Raw genomic sequence first — 24,736 nt, 5'->3', positions numbered from 1 at the left:
CTCTCTCTCTCTACACACACACACACACACACACACACACACACGTATATATATATATATATATATATATATATATATATATATATATATATATATATATATATACTCTGGCAGATAGGTTTTTGTGGCTCTTTCTTCCATTCTTCGCGCTTTGCTCTACGCACTTGTGACCCCGGGCTCCTCTTTTTTTCATTATCTTTTTTCCCTCTTCGTTCCTTATTCAATCATCATCATCATCATCATCAGCCTATCTTTATGTCAACTGCAGGACGCAGGCCTCTCCTATTCGAATACCCATGTCAAAAAGTATTATCTATCTACGTAATCTCCCCTCAGCAGCTATGGTGGCAGACTCGTGCTCGGAGCCAAGGACGCTCTACCCCAACTTCGCAAGACGGTCCTTAGAAGAGGGACCGCATGCCGGTGACGAACGAGGCTGTCGTGCGCAGCTGCCGCTGCCCCTGAGGTGTTCTTTCGAGCCACATGGTTCAGCAGCGAAGTGCTAGGAGCTAAAAGAAAGCAGCGTGGATGGAAAAGTTCACATTTCTAAACTCTGCCTGGTAGTTGTGCAAGGTGTCCTTCCTAAAGCGAAATATTCGGGGCACCAAACAATTGCTTTGCTATGGTTCGTGCTAAAGTCGTGCTAAAGTGGAGGTCGAAATGCGATGCTAAGGTTCTTTAGTTTTCTACACCGAAGTTCGCAGTCTTCTTATCTGTCTCCTCGTTCAGTGGAACAATTCTTTGAGGAAGCGTATTCGGCTCTTCGTAATCCTAATATTATTAAACTAGAGAGCGAGAGAGAGTTACGGAGTTCTATATAAGTCAGCCCTGTCCGCATAAGCATAAGATGACGCGCGACTTCTGAAAGGCGGTTGTGGAAATAAGCTAGCTCATGTGCAGACTCGGAATGATGGAACTATCTTTGAAATTGTGCAGTTGGGCGCGAAAATGGCCGCCTTCTGGCTTGATGGGTGCCTTCACACAATGTAATACGGTGCAGTTGGGCACGAAAATGGCCGCCTCCTGGCTTGATGGGTGGCTTCACACAATGTAGCGCTCGCATGAAGTCACGCTCGGGCGTGAATCGCAGCGCACCCTCTGCTTCGCGATTCTGTTTTTGTCGTGTTCTCAATGGTTTAAGGTAGCGCTTGCGTCTCTTTCACATTTCGTTGTTATTTCTGTCATCGTTTTCTTCGCTGATTTTTCTCTCCAACCCTTTCATTAGAGATAGTCATTAGGCTTTTACTCTTATCTTGTTCGATACTCTTGCACTACTGTACCCTTTCCTATCCCGACCACTTTTTTATCTAGGGTGTGCCTCGATACCACGCTTCGGCGGCGATGACGTCGAGGCACCCTTTTTTTTTTTTTATCCCGTTACTCCTGCTGCCCTCTCGTGACTGATGTTCGGGTGTCAGCCGTCGGCTAGGCATATTTCCTCTGCCTTCCTTCTTCTATAGCAACCATAAAAACGAAAAAAAAAAAACGTACACGCTCACAAAAAAAGAAACCAAGAAAGAAAGACGAAGTTGTCGCGTCACTCAAACCACAACGAAAGCTTTCCAAATACGTATTATTTGTCAGGGTCGCGCGCTTCATGACTACGATTGAGCCAACGAAAAAGCAAGGACGAGGCGGGAAGAAAAATAAGCACGGACGCGGTGGCCAGAAGATCATGCGAACCTCCTTCATGTGTGTATTTTAAGTGCGTGGCCGTCGGACTGGAACGACGTTTCTTTTGTCATCCTTTCGACGATTGCTGTTATTATATACCTGCCGCTGTCGCTTTCCCCTGATGTATATACTTTTTTTTTACCTCCGGCACGACGTCACGGCGTAGCACGCCGTTATCGTGCCTCCGAAGCAGCATCGGAAGGCACGTGAACATCATTAACGTCGCGCCACCGGTAGTCGTTAACTGGCGCTTGACTTTTGTTGTTAATTCTTTTTTTTTTTTTTTCACATCCGGCCTCCTGGTGGTTGGTAGCGTGTTACACCCAAGTTTACGCCTTGTGTGTGTGTGCGATGTTTTCTTAATTTTTTCGTTCCATCTCCGCGGTTAGTGAAGTCCATAACGTTTTATCGTATACCTTGTCACAGTCGTTTTGCGCGTGTGTATCGTAATCGAGCGCTGCAGGGGATGTCGTTCTCGGTTCTTGCTTTCTTTTCCTTCCTCCTCTGTGCTCTATTTTATCAGATCCGTTGCGGTACTCTTATATCAGTGGTAGTTTGACGCTTGTGTCACAGTTTCATGTTTGTTCCGAGCAGCTAGCTGAATGTTAGCCTCAGCGCCGTATCTTCGCCGACGGTGGTCGCATGTCCGAAGTACTAGCTGGCTACAGAAAACATGGCCAACATTGGGTCGGTTAGCGCTTCCGTCAGATGCCACCATCGGGCCGTTGTTGCTGCCGGTTTATTTTTACATTGTCCCAGTTATGGCCCAACGTTCGCGGGCTAGCTGCGTTTGAGAAATTGTTGAGAATATTGCCCACATATTTCTGTCAACTTTCTGTGTTGCTTTGCCTTCTCGCCGCGTGCGATACATTCTACGATTTTTTTTTTAATTATCGAGGTCCCAGTTAGCACCGAAAGCGGGGCCTCGTGAATTAGGCCCTTTATGTTGTACGAACGTGCGTGCTGTGCTTGGCCAACATTGGCCCGGTTTCTGGTGCTTCTGCAGGTATGACGTCCCAAAGCAACGCCTGGGCGATATCAAGGTGTAGTTGCGGGCTCCGTATTCCTTTGTACACGGCCATTCTTGCATTTCGCCTTCCCTGGAAAGCGGCTGCGGCAGGCAGGAATCGAATGCATCGACCTCGCGCGCAACCTTCAGAGGGCCGTAGGCACTTAGCCCGAGCGGCGGGTGATATCACCTGTAACTTCCAGTGCTTTAGTTAAGAAGTAACATGAACAGAACTAGCCTGATGAAACCGTTCTAATAGACATCTTGTCGCACAATATGTGTGACGTAGCAGTTAACACGACCTTTACTACGTGGCGCACCGATCACACTTAAGGCACGGATCAATGTCAAGATAAAGTCCCCACAAGCGATGAAGACCAAGAACCCGATGTGATGATGATCATGTGCAGACGGTGAAGAGGTGCCTAACAAATAATGTCCGCACTATTGACAATGGACAGTATATACAACTGTTCTATAGACACACCCTCACCTATCTCACGCCGAAACAAACGCCTCGACCCGCGTTTCAGAGTGAAGTCACTTCGTGCAGACAAGGAGGTCATTGTCAAGCTCAGCGGGTTTTCTTTTTGTTCTATGTCCCAGACCTTGGGCGGGCGGGGTTGTTCAACCTCCGGCTCTGCCCCGATGCCTTGAAAGCGGGTGCCGGGCGGCGGCCCCTGACAACGCGGTGGCGTGGAGAGATCTGGTCTCGCTAAAGCGATCGTCAATCAACCTCAGCCGCGCGCCGAGCGGCCGCTTTCGTTTGCGTCATATGGTCTCGCACTCTCCGGTGAACACCGCCGCAGCCGTATCTCCGGATGCACTTAGCTCGTGTGCACACATCGGCGGTGAAACGAGCCGGAGTCCTAACCCTACAACGTCGGCAAAGCGTCTCTATTGTATAGCAGGCTTGCGATATGGTGGCGCACTGGCACTGTAGTATATATAATCGATCAGTATTGGCGGCCACTCTGTTTGCGGTTCCACCATTATCGGGCGGGTCAGACAGGGTACAGAAAAAGGGCGATTGGAAATGAGACATATTGATCGGATAAGTGTTACCTAACTTTTCGACCTTGTCTTCTGGATGTTGCTGCTGCGGGGGTGCGTCTTTATCGCTTTGGGAAAAAGTTTGGAAAGTACAGAGCAAGCGGAGTGATAAGAGTTCCCCCCTGGTGGGCAGTAACAGAAAATGGTTGCACGATTTTAGGGGTTACTACACTTGCGCAACGCCGACCGTTTCGTGTGAATCTCGGCCAAAGAGCAGCGGTGTGACACTTTTGGGACCTTTGGGCGCAAAGCGGCAACCGCATGGAACGTATTTACGGCGCATTCACCGCGTATTTACGGCGTATACTTGAGGCGTTGGTGTACGCCCAGTGCCTGCGCAATGTTTTCGAGGACGCGCGATTACTGTTACGCGGTCACCATGGTCGAATTGTGTACCTCGGTGTCTCTCCATCACTACACGAAACATTAATTAGCTGTGATCTTGCACAGCGTGACATCGACGCGCCGACGCCGGGAAGCGCTATACGCTGAAAACGCGTCGCAAATATGGTCCGTGTAGTTGCGGCTTATGATGTGACATCGTGTTCTTTGTAAGTGAAAGGAAATATCGAAGTGATTAAATTCCTACTTTCATCTTTGAATTGGTTTCTTGGTTTTTATACGTGCCAACCCCACGATTTGATTATGAGGCACGCCGTAGTAGGGGACTCCGGATTATTTTTTACCACCAGGGATCTTATAACCACTGAGCCACCACGGCAGGTTACTTTCTTCTTTAAGTCGGCAGATCAATGAATGAATGATACGGGGAAGGTTTCGAAGACAACTGAAAGAAATGCGATGCCGCACGGAACAGAAATATGCATTTACGTAACTTCTAAGCCGGCAGGGAAGGCGCTTAAGCTTCGAGAACAGAGTGTTTTGTTTCCGTGCGTATATTTTTTTGCGAGGAGGCAGGAGGCAGGGGCTAAAGATAGCAGGTATAGGCCGAACGCGCGTCTAATATGCACTCGCGTACCAGCACCCATTCGAATCGTCGTCGAGAATTTCGCAATGTCCTTTCTTGCCCAACGGGCCACGGCGCTCAGGAAGAGGCCATCAAAGGAGACGCCGGCGAGCGGGTTGAGCGTGTGCCTATGCTTATCGGCAAGACGCGGCGCGGCCCTTACAACAGTTTGCTTATTATTCGCGTACGTGCTTCGATCGATGTTTGAAGTCTTGAAGTCTTGCGCATGAAAGACGCTATTTGCCCTTCATCTTCGGCGCCGCTTTTTACTGCCTCCAGCGAGGGCGCTCCGCTAGATGAAATTGCGTTTTGAAGTGGTTGAAAAGAGGCGAGGATTTTTGGTGCGTGAATACAACTGTGTACGGGCACGATTGATGACGCGCGCGATGGGAGTCGTCAAACAAGAAAAAGAAGACTCCATTTTCGCCGAGCGTACCGCTCGGCTTTGTTGCCATGGCTTCGAATTAGGGCGAACCTCCAACTAGCGGCATGTGCCATTGAAAAAAAAAAAAAGAAAAAAGAAAGTATTGAAAAGGCCCTATAGTGGCAACTTTTACAAGGTCGACCAGCCGCTCCACTGTTGCTCTGGTAACCTTGAGAAGGCGTTAATGGCGAAACGGGAAAAGCAGTGTGGTTTCGTTCGGCGTCGCTCGGGTGATTATACGCGGGAGATCCGGGAAAGAGCATTTCAGATTGCGTCTGGGCTGTTGCGCGATGTTATAATGTGTGTGAGTGTGTCTTCTTTCTTTTCTTTTTTTTTTTCTTTTTTTTTTGCGAAAAGTAAACCTCGAATGGACAGCGTTTTGCGTATTGATCTGAGGCGAACATCGGTTGTGTAACGACTTGTGGACGCGAAAGCCATATGCTGGGGATTTATTTCGTTCTGCTTCGGGGCGCGCTCCTTTCTTCTGTCCTGAAAGTTATGCCGTGCGATCTCACTCCTCATAGAAACAATTCTTCTGCGTTGATCATTTCACAGGCGGACAACCAAATTTTACCGGTATAGCAGATAGCCTGCGTATTCGAACGTTAACGCAGTCTCGAATACGACGTTCTAACGCGAGATCGTAAATCCGTATAAAGACCTTTCGTGAAAGCTGGCTTCTCTGCATCAAGAAGCCTTGCAAGGAGAAGCGAGCTTGTTCCTTTCTCCTGTGTTTTTCTCTTTTTTTTTTTTCTTCTTTTTTTTTCGCGATGAAAGCTGTAATAGGTTATTTAGGTTATTTGTCGATGTCCCCGTGTAGTGACGTGCGTAGCAACTGTCGTCATCAAATCGTCGTGGCACAAGAAATAACTTTCCTAAAAGCGAAACTTTGTTCATCCCGACCGAATCGAATCATGGGGCCGCTGCAGCTGAGCCGTAGCGTGTCGTCGTCGTCTTAATCACCGTAAGTCCAGCTGCCAGTGTTTTTTGGGTGGCGATTTAACGTTTTACATTTAGCGATGCTCTACGATATACCTGTTGTAAGGAAGAAGACGAGCACCCATTCCATTGTCAACGCCAATGGTTACGCTCGAGCTCGGAGTCAGCTCAACGTATTTGCAGGGCTCACGTCACCGGGTGGGCTTTCGTCAATGAACCTCTTGTTACACTGCTCACTTCCAGGTGTACTCCGAGTACACATGAAAGGCCACAGGCGTTGCCATGCGGTATAACCTACAGGCCACAGCCAGTATTATTGCGCAATACAGTCGAGCACCTCTCTACAACCAACAGCTCTGCAACGAAATGACCTACATAACGAAGGAATACTTCTGTCCCGGTTCTCTTGTGAGCTTTGCGGTTCGCAACCTTTACAACGAAGTTACCTGTATAACGAATGATTTCGGAGGCCTCAAGCACTTCGTTATTAAGGCGTTGGACTTTATATTTGCGATTACCGAAATGTTTGCGGAAGAGAAATTAGGCATGTGCCGCGTATTTTCTTTCAACGTCGTGCGTGTTTAAACATATGATTCACCCTACATCCTCGAGTTTCTCTTTCAATTAGAGCGAAAGTGCGCGTTCTTTGAGCTCTGTAGAGCTTCCCCCGTCGTTCATACGAAAGTGCATCATCGCGCGAGTAACGTGACCTACTTCAGGCCAATGAATGAAGCTCCAGTGACACACGATGGTTTCCTAGCCGTTGGCCGGCCGCACCCAGCGTACGGCGGCATATACTGCAACCCAGGAAACCTTCACGCGCGAAACACAATGGGCTCTCAGCGTCCTTCGTCCATTCGTCGCCGATTCCCCAAATAGACGGCAGTATATATACCTCGTGTGCGATATTCCTTTTTTATTATTATTGCGTATTATTCTCTGCCAGGGTTTATTTACGGGCGTCCGGAGTCAGGAAGCGGCTTTTGTGTACACGGAAACCCCGCTCATAGAGGGGAGAGGGAGGGTGCGTCCTCTCAGGCTTTTTACGTCCGTACGATATGCCGCTCCTCCATCCCATTTGGCGCACGCATACATGAGAGGGTGCGCCCGGAAGCCCAAACGACGCCCGTAAATTGCGGAGCGTGATCTGCGGCGTTCGTGCAAAAGCACGCACTGTCGCACGCGCATATACTTTATGTATGTGCGTGATGTAAGCGCGATAGGCGAGACGGTTGTTGTGGAGAACAATAGCGTCAATGACGACTGTGCGCCATTGTGCCATTCGGGATAGCCTTCTTTCTGTTTCCTTCTTGTTCTTCTCGCTTACGGTTTAGTTCCCGCCGCCCTTTATCTTAGTATGTATTCGCGCGCATAATAATTACATAACCCTTGCTCCGCGGATGTCACACGCGTTTATAAAAATGCGGAGCGTAGACGACGCTCGGACATCGCAATCAAAGTTGAACGCAGGGTACAGGGGAAGGCGAATTCGTAAAATGCTTGTACTCTGCGTGGTTACTGCGGAATAGGATGCTCCTTTCGTCTCCTTTCGTCTGGAAGGGACACATCACGTAACGCCGTTCGCTAGTTCCCGGCGCGTTCGCCAGGCGGCGCCCCGCGAGAGAGAATGTGTGTGCTGCAGCAAAAATGCAAATACTAACCAGCACATTGCAGTGAAATGCCAAGGTATTCACCCAGCCAGCAACGTATGGAACGTCCACCTGCAGGAGTCGCTGGGGTTGGTGGCAGCGTTAGCTGACCAGCGGGCAAGTGAAGCAAGAGACGTCCAGAGTATTGGTTGATATATATATATATATATATATATATATATATTGCCAGGGTTTCAAGGTCTAGCATTTGACCTCTTCATTTAATACCTCCCCCCCCCAAAAAAAAAAAAATATGGAAAGTAGAAAATGGTCATGTCAGTATATACGGCTGGCGCAACATGGTACTATATGACAGGCCACTACTCGGGACGTATCCAAGCCAGTCAAGGCTTGGATACGTAAGCAGCTATAGCGATAAAAAATACAGCGTCACCGGTTTTCGCCACTGGAATACCTGCAGTGCACGGGCGCAATCCGTGCTCTTGGTCTTATCCTGTTAACGTTAGCGACGACCATTCGATTGAAAATAATTAAATTGGAAGATGGAGGGTATACGAAAGCGGTTGGAAGTACAAGACGTCAGGTTCTCCGAACGCGTTTAACACTGGCCTACTTAGGACACGGGCTACTGTATACGCGTACGCATTCGGATGGTCATCTACCCATTCGGTCAGTTGACGCCTTATGAAACTTTTTATTCAGCCTTTGTGCCCGTTTGCGTTCGTTTGAGCAAGGTTCGAGCAACTGTTTCGGGCAATCACAGCGGCAGTGTAACCTGGATTTGTCTTTTCTTTCTTTCTCTCCCCCCCCCCCCCCCCTTTTTTCTTTTCTCTTCAGCGCGCGTTTGGTTCAATGTCTCTCAAATGCGCACGCGCGCCCCGTAAGCCAGCTTTTCTTTCCTTATCGGATCCTGTTCTGGACGTAATTTGTATTGAGCGTCCACTCCGTCCAAAAGCGACCCGATTGCGCGTCATTTGCTGTAATGCTCCTGTTGTTGGAACCGAGACCAAAGCGTGTCCTCCTTCGTGCCTCTCTGTTGCGCAGTCGAGGCCGTTTGGGTCGACGCTCCTGTCATATTCACGATTACCGCCCCCCTTCTTCCCTTGCTCTCTGTATAGGCGCTGTTCTTTCTACGTGGTCTGTCTTTAAAGGAACACCAAGAAGGAGTATTAAGTTGTCTTAAATTACGCTTATGTAACAGCCAAGCGCGGCTTCTCTTTGTGGCAACGCCGCACTTAAGTTCTTGCATTATCGATTCATGGTGACGTCATCGATTTTTGACAGCGTCTACTCGAGTTTAGTTAATTGCTGGCAAAGAATGACTACGTAGTGTTCTAAAGGAGTCAATCATTCAGCCGCAAGTTTCGATAACTTTTATCTCACCAAAGCGACCCAGGTACGTAAAAAACACGCTCTGAAATCCGTCACGTGACATCATACCGACGTACCGGCGCAAATATTTCGGTGCGAAATTACAAATATGTTAGTTTTGCGTTGTTTTCCTTCACTATACATATTAATCCGCACTTTCCCACGAAATGTATGAAATCGAGTTTTGAAATAACACTTCACCATTGCTCTTTTTGTGTCCGTTTTAATTAAATCACTCATCTGTCATGTCTTCTGCGGCAGATGGCGGGTCAACGTCCTCAACAGGTGCGCGTGCGGTCACTGCATGATCCAGTTTCCGAACGCTCCTGTGTTTCTCCCCCTCCTCCTCCTGATTGCGTTTATACAATGGGAAACGAATTACGTGTACCCGAAATAGTCGATTTGTTTACGCGTTTCGCCAAAGGGCTTGTTTAGAAATGCCCATTTATGCAATATTTCAGAACAGTGTGTATACATGTTTTCTAAATCGGGCACCCTAATAGAAAGAGATCCACTTGTTGAGTTGCTCATGCCTCTTTCTTTTGTGACTTTTTTAAAACTAGATGTATCAGTTTTATAATTCTTCCCGATTTATTTAACGTTTCTGTCGAAACATGCCCTAATCGAAAATCTGGGCCGGCATAATCTAAGGACTTCTTTCGGTCTATTCTTTTTTTCTTGTTTTTCGCCACTCGCGAAATAGAATTGGAATCGTTACATCGGTAAATAGGGTTAACTGCTGAGTTAGGTGGTGTTGTATAGCTGTTAAGGGCTTTTGTCCGGCTTCCCTACCTTACGTGCGCGTCTCTCTTTTTATATGTATTTCTTTTTCTTTGCTCTGATCCCCTCAACAACAATCGTTACATCATCTCGACCACGCTTCCAGCTGTACTAGAATTTAGAATTCAACTTTTTGTTTCAGATGCGAATATCTTCAGTTCCAGAATATTTTTTCGCGTTCCACATTTTTAAGTGGATGGAACGACAACAAATGTATCTTCGTACAGGGAAACTCTCTAGGTAAAGCTTCGTCCTAAGCTTCAATCGGTCGAAGTTAACTTGTGGCGTCTGGTCGTGAAAAAGCAAGAACAAGAAACGATGACCCCGTCAACAACATCAAAGTTTCAACTTCCTTGCAAGAGCCGAAAAACGTTCCTTACTACCCTACATTTTTGTAGTTTGCGTACCTGTCTTTATTTGCGTGCCTTTCTTTATTTGCTTACGCTGAATGAATCCCCTCGAACATAGATAAGAGCCGGAATCTCGTCATTCGTTTGATTTCGCCGGAGTTTCTCTCATTCGAGGCTTTCGTGAACCGCCTCGCCACGTGCTACATGTGGCTATCTCGCAATGTTATATACGCACCACGCACAGATTATTAATCGCCCATGTGTTAATACACTCCTTGATTCACAATGCTTTATCTGTTTCCTCGTTTCCTCTACCTCCCGTTGCAGTTTGTCCGTGTGTTAGTACATTCCTCGATTCACAATGCTTTCTCTGTGTTTCCTCTACCACCCGTTGCCGTTCGTCCAAATGTTTCTATACACCCCTTGATTCACAATGCTTTCTCCGTTTCTTTTTTTCCTCAACCACCAGTTGCCGTGAGGCTCGCCACACCGTGAAGACTTCAGCAGAGCAGACGGCAGCGGCGGTAGTAGCTGCAGCCATGCCGGGTCGCGTCGGCGGCTGCCCCGAGACGAGAAGGCCGGGAGTGGTGCCGGTGGCTCTGCACTAGGCCCTACACGGCCGCAACCCCTCCCTCCGCACCTTACCCCCCATTTCCCCGTACCTTCCTTCCCGCGCTGCCCCCCCATCCATCCAACACTCACGATGACGTCGAGCTGCCTGGACCTGAGCGCCAAGATGGCGCCGTGCTTCATGAGCCGCGACGACTCCCACTTCACGCCGCACGGCTCGCTCCAGCAGCAGCACCAGCAGCAGCCGCACTGGGCGCGGGGCCACCGGCGCACCAAGAGCGCCGGCAACTACGGGCCCCGCGACCTGAGCATCTACACCACCATGGGCCTGTACGCGCACCACGGCACCACGCTGCCGCCGCTCGCCCAGTCCGAGTCCACGCTGGCGCTGGCTCCGCTCTACGAGTGGCAGCAGCGGCACCACCAGGTGCGCTATAATAGCTCTTCCATCGATCGATGATGATGTCGGTAAATCAATCGATAAAGTCAGTCATTCAGTCAGTCTAGTCCATTCTAGTCTATAGTCTTGCCTAGCCCGGCCAATCTAGTCAATCGGGTTTGTCAGCCTATCAGTCTAGTAGTCAAGTCTAGTGTTGCGCCTATCCTACTCAGCGCAGTTATCTTAGCCAGTCAGCCTATCAGTCTAGTCCAGTCGATCAGTCAGTCACAGTTAGTCCCTGTCAGTCAGCCACAGTGAGTCAGTCGATCAGTCAGTCAGTCACTCACAGTTAGTCACAATTAGTCACCCACAGTCAGTCAGTCAGTCACAGTCATTCATTCATTCATTTCCAATAAAATAATGTTGAGACATAATCGTAGTGCGATGCTGTCTTGCTGATGTCAGGTGACAGCTTCCCGGTATAGACCTGCTGATATGCTACTGGGACACTTCTAATGGTTAATGGGCTACGACGTCGCACTTCCTTCAGCGTCGGGCCGCGTTCCAAACCGCATTAATAAAATTGTGAGCTCACGTATATCATCCTCTGGTATCACGTACCGACGACCGAGTTCATCACCTTTGATTGCACCGTCTCCGGACATTGTCAAATTCCGGCATGCTGTCGAATGCGGCATCTTGTCAACTCTGATTGGCCCGCGTGGCTGCTACGGCGACCCCTCTGATTGGCTGAAAACTTCAACATGGCGAAATTCGACAACACGGCAGAGTTTAACAACGTCCAAAATAGCACCTCGGGATCGCCCCAGTTTACTCGGCCAGACTGTCGTCCGCGAAAAAGTGCGCGGATGCGGGGAAGAGCCAGAGAAGGGACTTTTCTCGATAAAGCTTGTTTCGAAGTCCCCCTTTAATGGACCACTTCAACGCGGATCGATAAGGTTTCGCCTGCCCTAACGAGAGCGTTTCGCGGAAAGAATCTAACGCACCCGCATCTCACGCGCTGCTAGACTCGGTGTTAATCTTCGAGCGTTAATTAGCGGAGCTTCGCTCCTGGTGACGTCAACGTTGTTCTCCGCACTGCGGCTCTTCTTTTTTCGCCGGCAAATGAGAATACAGTGCGGCGGCCTTCCTCGATTTATTTTTATTTTATTTTTCAGTCCCGCAAAGAGCGCGCGCCTGCAACGGGCAATTAGGATGACAGTCGTTTTTCGTACGGTTTAGAAGCGTTCTGTTCTTTCCGGTTTACGCGAAAGCGTTTAGCTGCGATAGACGCCTATCGCTTTGCGGTTCAGAACGCAAGAAAAAAATACCGATGACGTCGTCAGCGTTAAAGCTCTCGAAGATGTGGCAATTAGTAGCGAGTCGAACGGAATGATCCGGCGCTCTAGTTTCGTCAATGTCACTGACGTCTCGGCAGTGGTATAGCGCGATTTTTTTGCGACCAAGGTTTGAAATACAGTCGGCCACAAAACCTTACGGGACATGGAAATTGCGAGAAAAAGAAAGCTTAATTGGGCCCTCAAGCCTGGCCATGTATGCGTAGCCCCGAATTCAATGTTTCAGTCTGTAGTAGTTTTAGCTACCTACATATATGTCCATTAAATTAGAAGTGTCATGCCTAAACGGGGCAGGAATTCATGTGTCGCGGAAGCCGCGTCCCATAAACCTTTTTGCCGACTGTATGTTTGTTTACTCCTTGCGAGGAATAAGGAGGGTTTACGAGAAACTAAAGTAGCAATAGTGGAAATGGAAAGCCGATAGGGATCGTCCTCTTCCGTAGCGCAGGAGTTATCTTCCCTGCACTGTAGCATTCCATTTACCACGTCCGACGAGGCCCCTGTTCTGTCCCCAACTTCAGCTACACTTATTTCGTATGATGGCCTCATGGCGCGTGAAACACAGCTTGCCGTATACTCTAACATCAACATTATGCTCGTCACGTTAACTCTATTTCGTTTTCCCTCTCCCATATCAACTTCTCTTACTTACTTACATAGGCTGAACACATACGGGCTCAGTCTGCGAACACGTATGTGTGCTCAAAGATAAAGTTCAAATGATCCGATGCAACAACATGCAATGCAGCCACACAGAAGGACACACGTACGAAATGCAGTTTTCACTGACATTTCGCGCCACGCGGCGGGGTTCTGGGTTCGACTCCCACTGGCACACAAGTCTTTTCTTCCACTTTCATATCCCTTTTCTTTTAAATGAATACGAAGTCTATCGTTATATGCATCTCAGTTGAAGAAACCACTATTTCAGACAGTTGCGGCAGCGGGCATAACCAACACCACCTAGATAGCACAAGGCCCTACGCACTCCGATCATGACGTCATGCTACCTGGCCCGACTGCCATACAATCTAATAAGGATGCTCCCGCTTAAGCAACAGGGATTTTGACGTCACCGCTTTCGTCACGCCAGCCTTGGCAATGGGAATTTCGGGCCAGGTAGCATGACGTCATAGATCTGAGTGGCGTAGGCCTGTGCTATCTAGGTGGTGTTGGCGTAACGATGTCTCAACTTTCATTTCAAAAGTTGCACGTGTTAGCTGTGTACCACGAGCGTGTACGCTTTGTGTGACGCACCCCCGGTGTGCCTTTCTTCTTGTTGTTTCTCCTGTCACAGCTGTCTGGGCTGGGCGGGAGCACCTCGGGTCACCACCATCTGCACCACGTGCACCACCACCACCCGCTCTCCGAAGTGACGTACAGCAGCGCTGCCGAGTTCGCCAGGGTGGGAGGAGAGCACCGCGGTGAGCGGCTGCTCATCAGGCCGGACCTCGGTGAGCACAACACCGCCCTAGGTTTCTTTCTTTTTTTGCGGGGGCTGTGAATATTCTTATGGGCCCGCATCGCCCCACCTAGAGGGACAATAAAGAGAAACAATGTGCGGCAAACTTTTCTTCTGGCGCGTCGCTGGTTTAGACGTGAGCGAGTAGTTGGGGGACCGGAGGAAGTGATACGATGGAATGCAAAACTTTATCATTGATTCGAATCGACTGCCTTCCTAAAACAGTCGATTATAATAATTGATTAGAACACCAAACAGAATTCATCTGCCTTTGTTCTCTTTTTTTTTCTAAACTTTTTTTAATCCATTTTCTCCAAACCGCCCGATTCTTGGCCGATCCTCCACGGTGGGTATGTGCCATTTGTACAGAGGATCATCATAATAGATCACGTAAAGGGACGTACAAATAAAGGCCCAGTGTTCCTAACTGTGCTTGGTGGTTCCACAAATGGATCGTTTATTAGAGTGATAAGGTGTTCTTTCGAAACTGCATTTCCGCAAATTTCGCGCTAATAGGTTTATTATAGTGAAAGAGAAAATGTAGGTATAAGTTCCAATTTTTCGAATTTCGCGCCGAAGCCTCCCGCGCCGGCGCGTCAGTATGACGTCACAGATTTCGAAGTATATTTTTCGCATTTAGGCCGTTGTAGCGCAGCAGAAATTCTGGAAACTTGCCGAGTTGTCATTGGCTCTCTCAGAACACAGTGTAGCGAGTTTATTTAGCTACGAAAAAATTAACTAGGCCCGAGCAGGTGCTGTCAAAATCCGTGACGTCACGTCGAGCTGACGTGTCGTCATGCCATGAACACATGACGTCACCTCAAGCGGGCGTCGCCATCCGTTCTTTTTTTTTTTTTTTCGATCATGCGTCTTTTATGGCTTACCAAACGTCTTCTCCCGACAAGCGTAGCTTTATTGGTACTGTAGAAGAGTAAAGTTCAAATTATTGTTCTATTTAAGTGTCCATTTAGTATACATTCCCGATGACGTTACGCCGGTGTCAGTTAGGCCAATCTATTGAAGGAATGAGCAAACGAAATTTAAAGCATGACGCTGAGACGCGCCGTATCATCTGTAAAGGGTAGTAGGCAGTCAGAGCTTAAGGCAAACTGCTACGAAATTTCACTTTGGTAAAATTGGTTAATTGGTTATAAATGAGTATATCCTATTGAAGCAAACTTGGCAAAGCTGCAAGGCCGGTAATTTCTAATTTTCATATTAGCAGCATTTAGATAGCACCTAAGCATACGACGCGAGAACCTGGTGCTTAGCGGATGCGATACAAATTTCCAACCATGGCCTCCGATATTTTCCCTCTAATCTCGGAGGTAATGTCGAAAAGCCACGCTGGTTCTCAACGTTCCGTCCTGCGTAATTTGCGACGAGCGGTAATGATAGCAGATTTATAGACACTCCACGCAAAATTGGCCGTCGCCGTGAGGTTCCATATAAACTCCAAGTGCGATAAGATCCCATCGCGCCCCGCTCGCCGTGTGCTGTAGGTGCGAGGGTGAGTCGAAGAGGATGGTGTGAGAGTCCTTCAGTATTTTTACGGTGGCTTAATGCGCGCGCCCAGTGTCTGAGGTCGCGGGAACAAGCGTGCGCTGGGAGAAGGGGGGGGGGGGGGGGGCAGGGGAGCAAGCGTCTCCTCCTCTAGCCCGGCCGTGGCTGTGCATGTCTGTCCGCGCGTCTGAGCGCACACGCGGGTCACGTGCCGTATCTTGCAGGTGATCTGCGGGTGAACTGCGACTTTCTCTTTCTTTTTAGTTTTGGTATCAGAAATGTTGGTTATTGCGAGCTTTTTCATCATGCATTCCCTCGCATTTCAACGGTAGAATTTAGCATGGAGGCTGCTACTTTATCTTCACTGTCTGAAAGGGCTTTATACGCCGTCCGAAATTTCGTTCCAGTTGGCCTGTAAGTAGTAAAATGTCTGTGCAAAGCGCGCAATACAAGCAGGGATGGCCGGCCCTAATGCAATCTTCGAGCCAAGCTCCAAGATCGACTTTTCCACTTCATATCATTCCGGACGTAAAGTATTTCGCTCGCTAGCACACGAAACAAAACGGATAGAAAATACTCATACTTTATGCGCATAAGGACCTTAACGGCGCTTCTAACGCACTTAGCGATACGCGGCAGTGAAAAATTAACGCTTCAGTTAATGCAAGCTCAGCATTTCTCTTTCCCTACTTGCTTTATTCTTCTCCCTCTTCCCCTCTCGTGCGAACGCATTTTAGATGACCTGGATTAGGATTACTTCGACGCAAGCGAATAGCGTTCGCCTCTCAAGTTAACGAGCTTACGTGCTGCGCGCTGGCAAAAGATGAAGAGACGCCGCGGAGTAGAAGACAGGCGTAGTACCAAAACGAAAAGATTGGCAAAGAAAAAAGAAAGAAAGAAAAATACACACTCGCAGCTACCGATTATTTTTCTTACGGTTGCTGAATAATTCACTGCGGAGTTCTCCTGCTTAGTATACTTAATTGTTTTTTTTTTCTTGTCTTTAGGCATAGCTTCCTGATTTTGTGTGTGTGCGCGCTCTACGTTGCTTCTGTTGCAGCTCACAGTGTATCGTGTTGTAGTCAGTCTTAATTGACTGATGAAAAATGCATCGCCTTAGGCCATTTTCCGTCGTTCCTTCACAGATTTCTTTTCTCTCCCCCCCCCCCCCCCCCCCCTCTCGCGGCGATGGATCAGATACACGCTACAGGCGTGCACACAACACTGCCTCGTTTCTGTGGCCCCTTGTTTTGATCCTGCGGCTCGTGTCGAACAATAAAAGGACGGATACTTTGAGTTGAGCAGCAGGCAGGCGCGGTTGTTTACGGGCATCGATCGCCTGCTGCCCACGCCAGCAGGTCGTATACCGACACCGAAGCTGCCCAGCGGAGATTCGTAGCTTCAACGTGACGGGGCGCGTGTCAGGCTGTGTTCTCATCAAATGTTGACGCGGGTAGCAGCTGCATTAAATATGTGAACCTGTGAGCGAATGGCGGCTAGTTAGTTAGGTAGTTTGTTTGTTGGTTTGTTTGTTTGCTGACGAAGTTGGAAGAAAATGTGTGAATGGAGTGAGTCTGTTAGCTATAGCGGGTTGTGCCAGCAGCAGTTCATGATTGCGTCCTTGAAGGCAGTAGACAATTAGATTGAAAAGCACGTAGTAAAATGATTAAAGCATCAGTCAAATCGCTAGTTAGGTTAAGGTAGGTTAGAAGAAGAAATGAAATTAAAGAAAACTCTACTTTATTTTGCACGTTTACTTCCATTTTTCTTTATTAAGTATCATCAGCTTATCGCATTTTCCACAGTCATTCATAATCATTACAGATTTCAGGTATTAAAAAAAGAGTTAATTTTCCCTGTGCGTTAACATTCATTTTGGCCCTATATGGTTCTTGAAAACTGTATATGGAGCGCGGATAAACGGGACATGATGAAGGTACGCAGACGGCGTGCATGAAGCCCGATGTACGTCTTCGGCGTTCTATCATATGTCTTTTATTCGAGCTGAGCGAATTCTACTGATAATGGTTGTTACTAAAACTCGAGCCCCTCGAATTCCATACAGCTTTCTCGATCGTTCGCTACAAATGAAGTGTTTTCCCTTAGTGTGAATGACCTTGCACACAACTGTACAAGAAACACCCTTCGCCCCTGCTTGTAAGTAAAAACGGATACTTCCCACAGATAAGCGCGTCCACAACTCGTGGAGTTGCGTTCAGAGAGTGCCGTTTGGCAACGACCGAAGATATATCAGCCGCGCCTTTCGTTCTTATAGCGTTAGATATATTAACTCTATGCTTTTAGCGCTGTAGCAACAGGTGTCGGTCGCACAACGGCAAATAAAAAGAACAGCGAAAATATTTAAAGAGAGCTGGCATCTCTGTTTTTCCGCCGCGCCCGATAAAACGATAAGAGGAGTGCCTGTGGGAGTTGGCGCGCCGTTGTCCGTCGGGACAAATGACATCAACTATCACTTTCGCAAAATGCTAGAGGTAGATCGAAGGGGTGGGGATTTCTTACTCACAGTACCGTTCGCAATAATACAGTGGGTGTAATTACGTATAATGGCGATTCTCTGGCGAAGTAGAGGCATGATTCGAGAGCAAATTCTGAGCCTCGCGGTAGCCAGCGCGGTGGTGCCGTTTGCAGTTGTGCGAGGCAGTATGGCTCCTAAAAGGCGCACAGTCACAACACCACTCATACTCCGTTTAAGCTACGAGGCGTGATCCGGCGCACGTTTATATGCCGTGCTCCAGAACGAGCATACGACGCTCCTATAATAGGCGGTCAGCGCTAGGCCTCGGCACACTTGTCTGTCAGAAAAGCACACTTGTCTGGCACACTTGTCTGGCACAGAAAAAGCTCGGATTTAAGCCTGGAGCTTACGTCATCGCTTAGAAGCGCCACCGTACTGCAGTGGTCGTCGCGCTGTTTCGCCAGAATCGTAAATCAGCAGGCACGAAGTCGCCGAACTCGGCTAGGAATTAGGCCCGCAATTTAGACTGTAACAGGTAACGTTTGCTCTTTCTCCCCTTTCTGCTCTCTCTCTCTCTCTCTCTAACTTCACTTTCATCCCAGTCGAGAGGCTCTGCTTCTAAGCCCCACTGTTGCAACTCGAATCGCAAGCCGTGGAACACGCACACGGCAGCGCAATTGTGCCAGAGCCACTTGCGCTTATCCAGGAATGGTGACGGCGTACACGGTCGGGAATTGCTGCGTCGAGAGACAGCGACCAGCGCGCCAGCGCCTATAGTGCGCCGGCGTGATACAAATCCCGTCTAATCCCCGAACCCATCTTTTCCCACGAGGCGCCGACGAGCGCGCGTCCCCTAATTACGCCGGCGGCGGACGCGCTGGCGCGCGACGCGCGTCTCGTCGACGTGGCCGACCTCGGCTGATAGAGCGTCTGGACTTGGAGACGCGACGACGGCCCGGCAACTTCTTTCAACGGGTCTCGGGGGCACGCGGCGCGCGCGCGCGCGAGAGAGAGAGAGAGAGAGAGAGAAAGAAGGTCACGTCACATCTGCGGTGACTTCTCGGCTCGCGCGAGATGTTGCGGAGCAAATTGCGCGCAGCCTGAATGTGCCTCTTTGTCGAAAGTTCCCTGGTCCCCCGTTGCGTGCATGACAATAGGATAACTTAGAAAACACGCCTAAACTTAGCGAAATGGGGCCACAAACACTTGGGAAATTATGGGATAAGGCAGCGCTCTCGTCTCTTTTACCGTGTGTTCCTTCTCCTACATCGGGATGAGAATCAACCATGCTCTATAGTTGCTGTAACCAACTGCTCTTGAGCTTAGGATGTTAGCTCGAAACGGTACGCCAACCTCTTCAGCTCATAGCATACTTGCACCGAAACAGATAAAGCTGATTCAGACACCATGTGATTGATCCAACAGCCCTGTCGAAGATTTTGAAGGTCCATTACACTTTTCAGCTCTTGTTTTATCAGTTTTTTGGTAGAGAATGCAAAGCGGAAGAACATCAGTTGAAGCCAGTAGCTTGCGCATACTACATATTGTTACGATGCGGAAGTCACAGGTAAAGGTGTATTTACAATAAATTATGTACAAGAGCGGCAATGACACAAACAAGATGGCTGTCGAGACCGATTCCACATCCACACGTCAAATTGTCATTCTTATGACTGGCGTCACTCTCGGTTGCGACAGTATGGCAGGCCCAAGTGCGCTTCTCCTCACATATCTCGCCTGACCTTACCAAAATGGCGGACCTCATGTTAGAATAATAGTAAATATAGTAAATAAGGCATAGAATAGAATAATTGTAAATAAGGCATCAGTGTACGGGCTGGTGCCCCTATTCCTGCCACCTAACACCGTAGAAGTTTCCAGAATGTGACTGTTGCAGCTTCAACACTGCTACTAGCGGGAGCTCGGCCATCTTTGTGAGGGCATGTTCAATGCGTGGGAAAGCCTCCTCGTGCACTGTTGCATATTGTCTATTTGCTCGGGTGGTATGAACTAGCAAATGTGAGAAGCTGCTGCCTGGCTGTGTGGTGGGATCCTGCAGTCCTCCGTGTGTTTTAAATGGAGACCGAGGAGCAACATTCTGTGCACCATCAGTTAATGAGAAGTTTCAGGGATTACTGTGGAAACACCACAGCTTGACTCTGCATCGGCTCTGGCCCTGTGTACTTGCCTTTGGACATGTGCTAAGGCACACTCCATACTTACGTGAGGTACCTAACCGTATATTGATTGTGCTCTCGCTTTTATTTCCTTTCTTCCAGATGAGGTGGACCCAAACCTGCGAGAGTGCGGCATCCTTGGCTGTCGGCCACGCTGGTTACAGCACTTTGCCAACATCAGAGTTTTTGTGTTTCTGTCGTGCATGCTGGTTACCCTGCAGCAAGCATTGTCCACTGGATATGTAAATAGGTGAGTGCCTAAAAAATGTATACGTATCGAGAATTGCGTGTGATAAAGTCACCGTGTGTATATCCTCTCAATGCAAGCATTGCAAAAATTGTACACTAGACTTCAGTTAATTCAACTCCGGTTAATTCGATTTTCGGATAATTCGATCCGGACCGAAGGTACCGATGCTTTTCTGTGAGTCCAAACTTTCGTTATCTTGATTCTAAAATTGGCCTTCGTTGAATACCAATTTGGCCCCTCAGCACACACGCCCCTGACCCCTATGGTGACCCCCAATAGCGACCCCCTTATTGGCAGCGTCTGTCATAGCGGAGTTTAGAGACTGTGAATGCGTTGAACACGCGTCAAAATCTGCTGTCAAAATCGCTTATTTTCGACCTGCCCTAGGTAGATTTTCAAGCAATAACCGTAGCTCACAATTTGTGATTACAGTATTTCAGTTTCAAGTTCAGTTTATTCTTCATTCGGTATGCAATTTGGTAAATAAAAAAAAATGTTCAGACAAGGGCCCCAAAGTTGAGGACTGCACCGGGATCCTTAATTTATTTACCCGATTCTAACGCGCACCTGTTTTGTTCGAGAAAATTGGGCTGAAATTACTTGCGCGAAACCTTCGCGGCGTTTGTATGCTTTGCCGCATAACATGGATGTATTGCGGCGAAGCTGACAAAAGCTTATGTGGCGAAGTTGACTTTAGGAAACTGGCTGCCGTGGTGCAACACATAGACCCTTGCCCATTTTTCGTCCTAAGAAATCGGGTGCAAGTTATATTTCTACTTTCTTTAAGCAGCCTTAGCGTCATTTCGACATTAGTTTTCTTCTTTAGACACATCGAAAGTGGGCGCGCGCTTGATTAGGAAGTGTGTTAGAATCAGGCAAACGGAAAATACTACCAAATGAATCAGCGGTGTTCTGGCGTTTTCTTTTTTTTTTTTGCATATTGTTTACGTCGACCTGCTGGATAATTCGCTCAGTTTCGTCGGTACCGTCAGAGTCGAATTAACGGTAGTCGGCTGTACCCATACCACAGCGCCATTTTGTAAGTTTTAAATGAGCTGTGGACTGTGTCATCACTTAATGGGTGAAGAAAAAATACAGCTGTAGCTTGCTTTCGCAAAACTAAAAATGATGACCGCACGTCACATATTGAACATATTTCGGTTGTAATCCTCAAAGTGAGCATTACTGAATGACCGCACGTTCGCTGTGGCGCGCAACCATATTTTATACTACGTGGTAGCTGCCAATTATGCTGCGAAGACTGAGCACTAAGTGAAAGCGTTGCTGTTTAATTCAGCAGTTGTTTATCGGCATGGTGACATTCTGACTATGTCTTAAATTTTCGTCTGAAATTTTGGCTTGTCAGGTTAGAATTTTATTTTTCTTTTATTGCAGGATAATTGTCTGTAGCATCATAAAGTGAAGGGCAGTTGTTAAGGAGAATCCCATGAGAAAGTGTATACCATTCTCAAGTCATATCATCTCAGTGGTTTTCACTCGCACATTCTGTTCTGTTGCAGTGTAATTACCACAATTGAGAAGAGGTTTGATATCCCTAGTCGAGTGTCAGGAGCCATTTCAAGTTCATTTGAGATTGGAAACCTGCTGACCATTATTTTTGTGAGCTACCTTGGGAGCCATAGGCACATTCCTGTTTGGATTGGCAAAGGTAAGCATGCTTTCACTGCATCTATTCAAGGTATTGAAGGAACCCTGTCGCATTGTCGTGTCTGCCAGCACTTAACGGGGAAAGCTCTGTGTAGTCCCCAACGGGGGAGTGCTAAGAGCTTGCAGTTCTGGAAAAAGTGCATGGTTACAGCAATAGCTATTGCATGTAGCGCACAAAGGAAAAGCAGCTGAGCAGCTTACAAAGGAAAAAAAAAATAGGAAAGTGGAGACTTACCTATGTTTTAGCACATGTTTGCAAATACACAGATAGAATAGCTACACAATGCAAAGCAAATAGTTCTGTGAAATATGAACAACGGCCCCCAATATTTGCACCCCCAACTGCCAATTCATGCTTATGCCTATAAAGTAGATTTCAAATCTCATTTTTGTGTTCATCAACGTTTTTAATTACCCTATTTTATTCAAAACCACCTGCTTGCACTGGGGCAGTAGTCACTTAGATAAATATTAGGTAAGCTTGTGCTTCATTCGTCATCTTGAGACAAAGGAATAAAAGGAGGCGAAGATGATAAGCATGAACTCTTTCAAAAGAAACATGGCAAAATGTCTTGCAGGGGCAGCTCTAAGAAGGGCAAGGGGGCAGTCGACCCCTCAGTATTTTGTCATGCCTTCAGTGCCTTCTTGCATTGCCCACCTCATAACACCTTGGAGTGCCAAGTGATTGACTGCCCCCTTGCATGCCTCACGAAAATGGAGAATCATGCTCTGCCTGCCCAACAGAAACATCCTTCGTGCCACACTTGATACCATGGTTCACAAAAGAAAATAAAAAAATATAATGTACAAAACAAAGGCAAAAGAAAGCACAGAAGAAAGGAGAAAAATTGTGTAACAAAGGGTTGGTGCGAACTTGAGTCACAATGCAGATTTCTAAAATTACAGGAAGAGTTGAAATTGCAGCTGTAATCAGTATCTGCTATACTGTGGTGTGTTCCTTTGCTTCACTGCTTCCAGACTTCAACGTTTAAATGACTTTGTCTTTCAGGAACCATTGTAATGGCAATCGGATCTTTTGTCTTCTCGCTTCCGTACTTCATGGACCAATCTAACTCTCCGAGTATTTATAGGCTTAATGTCACTCGCATTGAGGACGAAAACACATGCCAAATGCCCACAGCTGCCATGGTGCCCGAACATACAAGGTAAGAACCTGCAGCACCTTTTTCTCTGTCATGTTTTAGTGCGACAGAACTTTCAGTTTGTTGTATGGCATGAATGAGCAGGAGAGCATAAAGGAACTTCTTTTTTGGTTGTGAGCACTCCCACTTTATAGTCAGCATAAGCCTACACAAAACAGCTGATTTGGCAGTCAATATTGTATTTGCATCTCTCGTCACATTGTCTACGCTGTTCACCATGTTGCACATGTACAGCTATCTGTTCCGACAATTCGTGTGCATTTCACAACACTTTGAGAAATTTTCTCCTCCAATTTGCGCCGCAGAGGAGTACGTCCCAGCATGACTGAAGCAATTTGTAGTGTGCACTTTGTGTGACTTTACACCATTTAGCTGTGATGTTGTGTTGCTAGAGTTAGCAAAGCACAAGAACAAAGCCATATTGATCAGAAGGGGTCATAGCGCTAGAAGACACGGACAAGAACGAGAGAACAGGACGAGAGCTATGACCCCCTCTGATGTATCTAACCAACTAGCCCAAAAACCCATACTTTTAAGCCATATTGATGTCTGATTCTTTTTCTTGTAATACAACAACTGAGGAGCGTTACTTGTGCATTTTGTGCATATGTGGCTCATATGAAAGTGTTTTAGTAAGATTAATAAATCTTATTGTAGGACTAACTAGACTCAGTGAGACCATTTGTTCTACATTTGCAACTCATTATTGCTTACATTAAGCTCTGAAAAAAAGTTAAGATTCTGCTGTAGCAGAGGTGTGATTATGAAATGATTACGATTTTGAAACAAAGTAACATGTTACGTTCACATTCCAGGACATTTTTAATGGAAGTCAGCATGTCTAAGCTTCGTAGACCTCCATTTCGTTTTAGCATGTGCCTTATGGAGCCAGAAATCAGAATTACTGCAGTAATAGAAAAGTAGCATTAACTGACTTCACATGTTACTGTTCTCTAGCCTGACTGTCTCGAATTGCTTAATTTTTTTTGCAACAGGTATCAAAATTGCATGTGTTATTTTCTTCCTGTTTTGCAGCAGCCACTTTATTAACCCGCCCCTGTCACCCGACGCTGAGCAAAGATGCATCGATGGCAGGTCTTCGAATGCCTTGTATATTTTCATATTTATGTGTGCCCAAATCCTGATTGGGTGCGGTGGGACACCCATTTTTACTCTGGGAACAACCTACATCGATGACCATGTTCGGAAGGAGAGCTCTTCCATGTACATTGGTGAGCAGCCGTTCTGACCTCTCGTATTACTATCAACTTTTGCCAGTCATGCCAACTAGATAATTCAGTCAAGTTTGAAAGTGGTAAAGGATGTTTCAGGCTTCTAAGTTCTTATTGTGCTTATTAGTACACATTAGCAAAACAATAATATGTGGGTTTCTACAGGCTATGTCCTTTTCCTCCCGCTCATTGTTCGGACAGCGAGTTTCCATATTAACGAGGCACAAATACATTAGAAAAGCTTGGTGCCCGCAAGAGTTATCCATAAATCGAGTCAGAATTCAAAGGGTCATAATAATGAGGCACAACCGCATATGTTCT

At 47.3% G+C, this 24,736-nt stretch overlaps 1 protein-coding gene across 11 annotated transcripts in view; it reads left to right on the top strand.

Annotated features, from left to right (window-relative positions):
• Positions 1-24,736, top strand: part of LOC119461226 (solute carrier organic anion transporter family member 3A1) — a 269,245-nt gene that overhangs the window by 203,305 nt on the left and 41,204 nt on the right. For 9 of the 11 annotated variants that reach the window (XR_007468274.1, XM_049672088.1, XM_049672087.1 and 6 more), the window contains 6 exons: positions 10,647-11,174; positions 13,782-13,938; positions 20,205-20,352; positions 21,873-22,021; positions 23,030-23,186; positions 24,219-24,415. Coding sequence is in view for 9 of the 11 variants with exons in the window: in XM_049672088.1 (XP_049528045.1) it covers positions 10,881-11,174; positions 13,782-13,938; positions 20,205-20,352; positions 21,873-22,021; positions 23,030-23,186; positions 24,219-24,415 (1,102 nt within the window). In the remaining 2 variants the exon portion in view is untranslated. The remainder of the gene's footprint in view (positions 1-10,646; positions 11,175-13,781; positions 13,939-20,204; positions 20,353-21,872; positions 22,022-23,029; positions 23,187-24,218; positions 24,416-24,736) is intronic. The other 2 variants (XR_007468275.1, XM_049672090.1) reach the window with 1 other exon arrangement.

Source organism: Dermacentor silvarum, chromosome 8 (assembly GCF_013339745.2).
Source record: "Dermacentor silvarum isolate Dsil-2018 chromosome 8, BIME_Dsil_1.4, whole genome shotgun sequence".
Classification (NCBI taxonomy): Eukaryota; Metazoa; Arthropoda; class Arachnida; order Ixodida; family Ixodidae; genus Dermacentor; species Dermacentor silvarum.
Note: the sequence above shows the minus strand (reverse complement) of the source record. Positions and strands in the feature narration are given on the sequence as shown.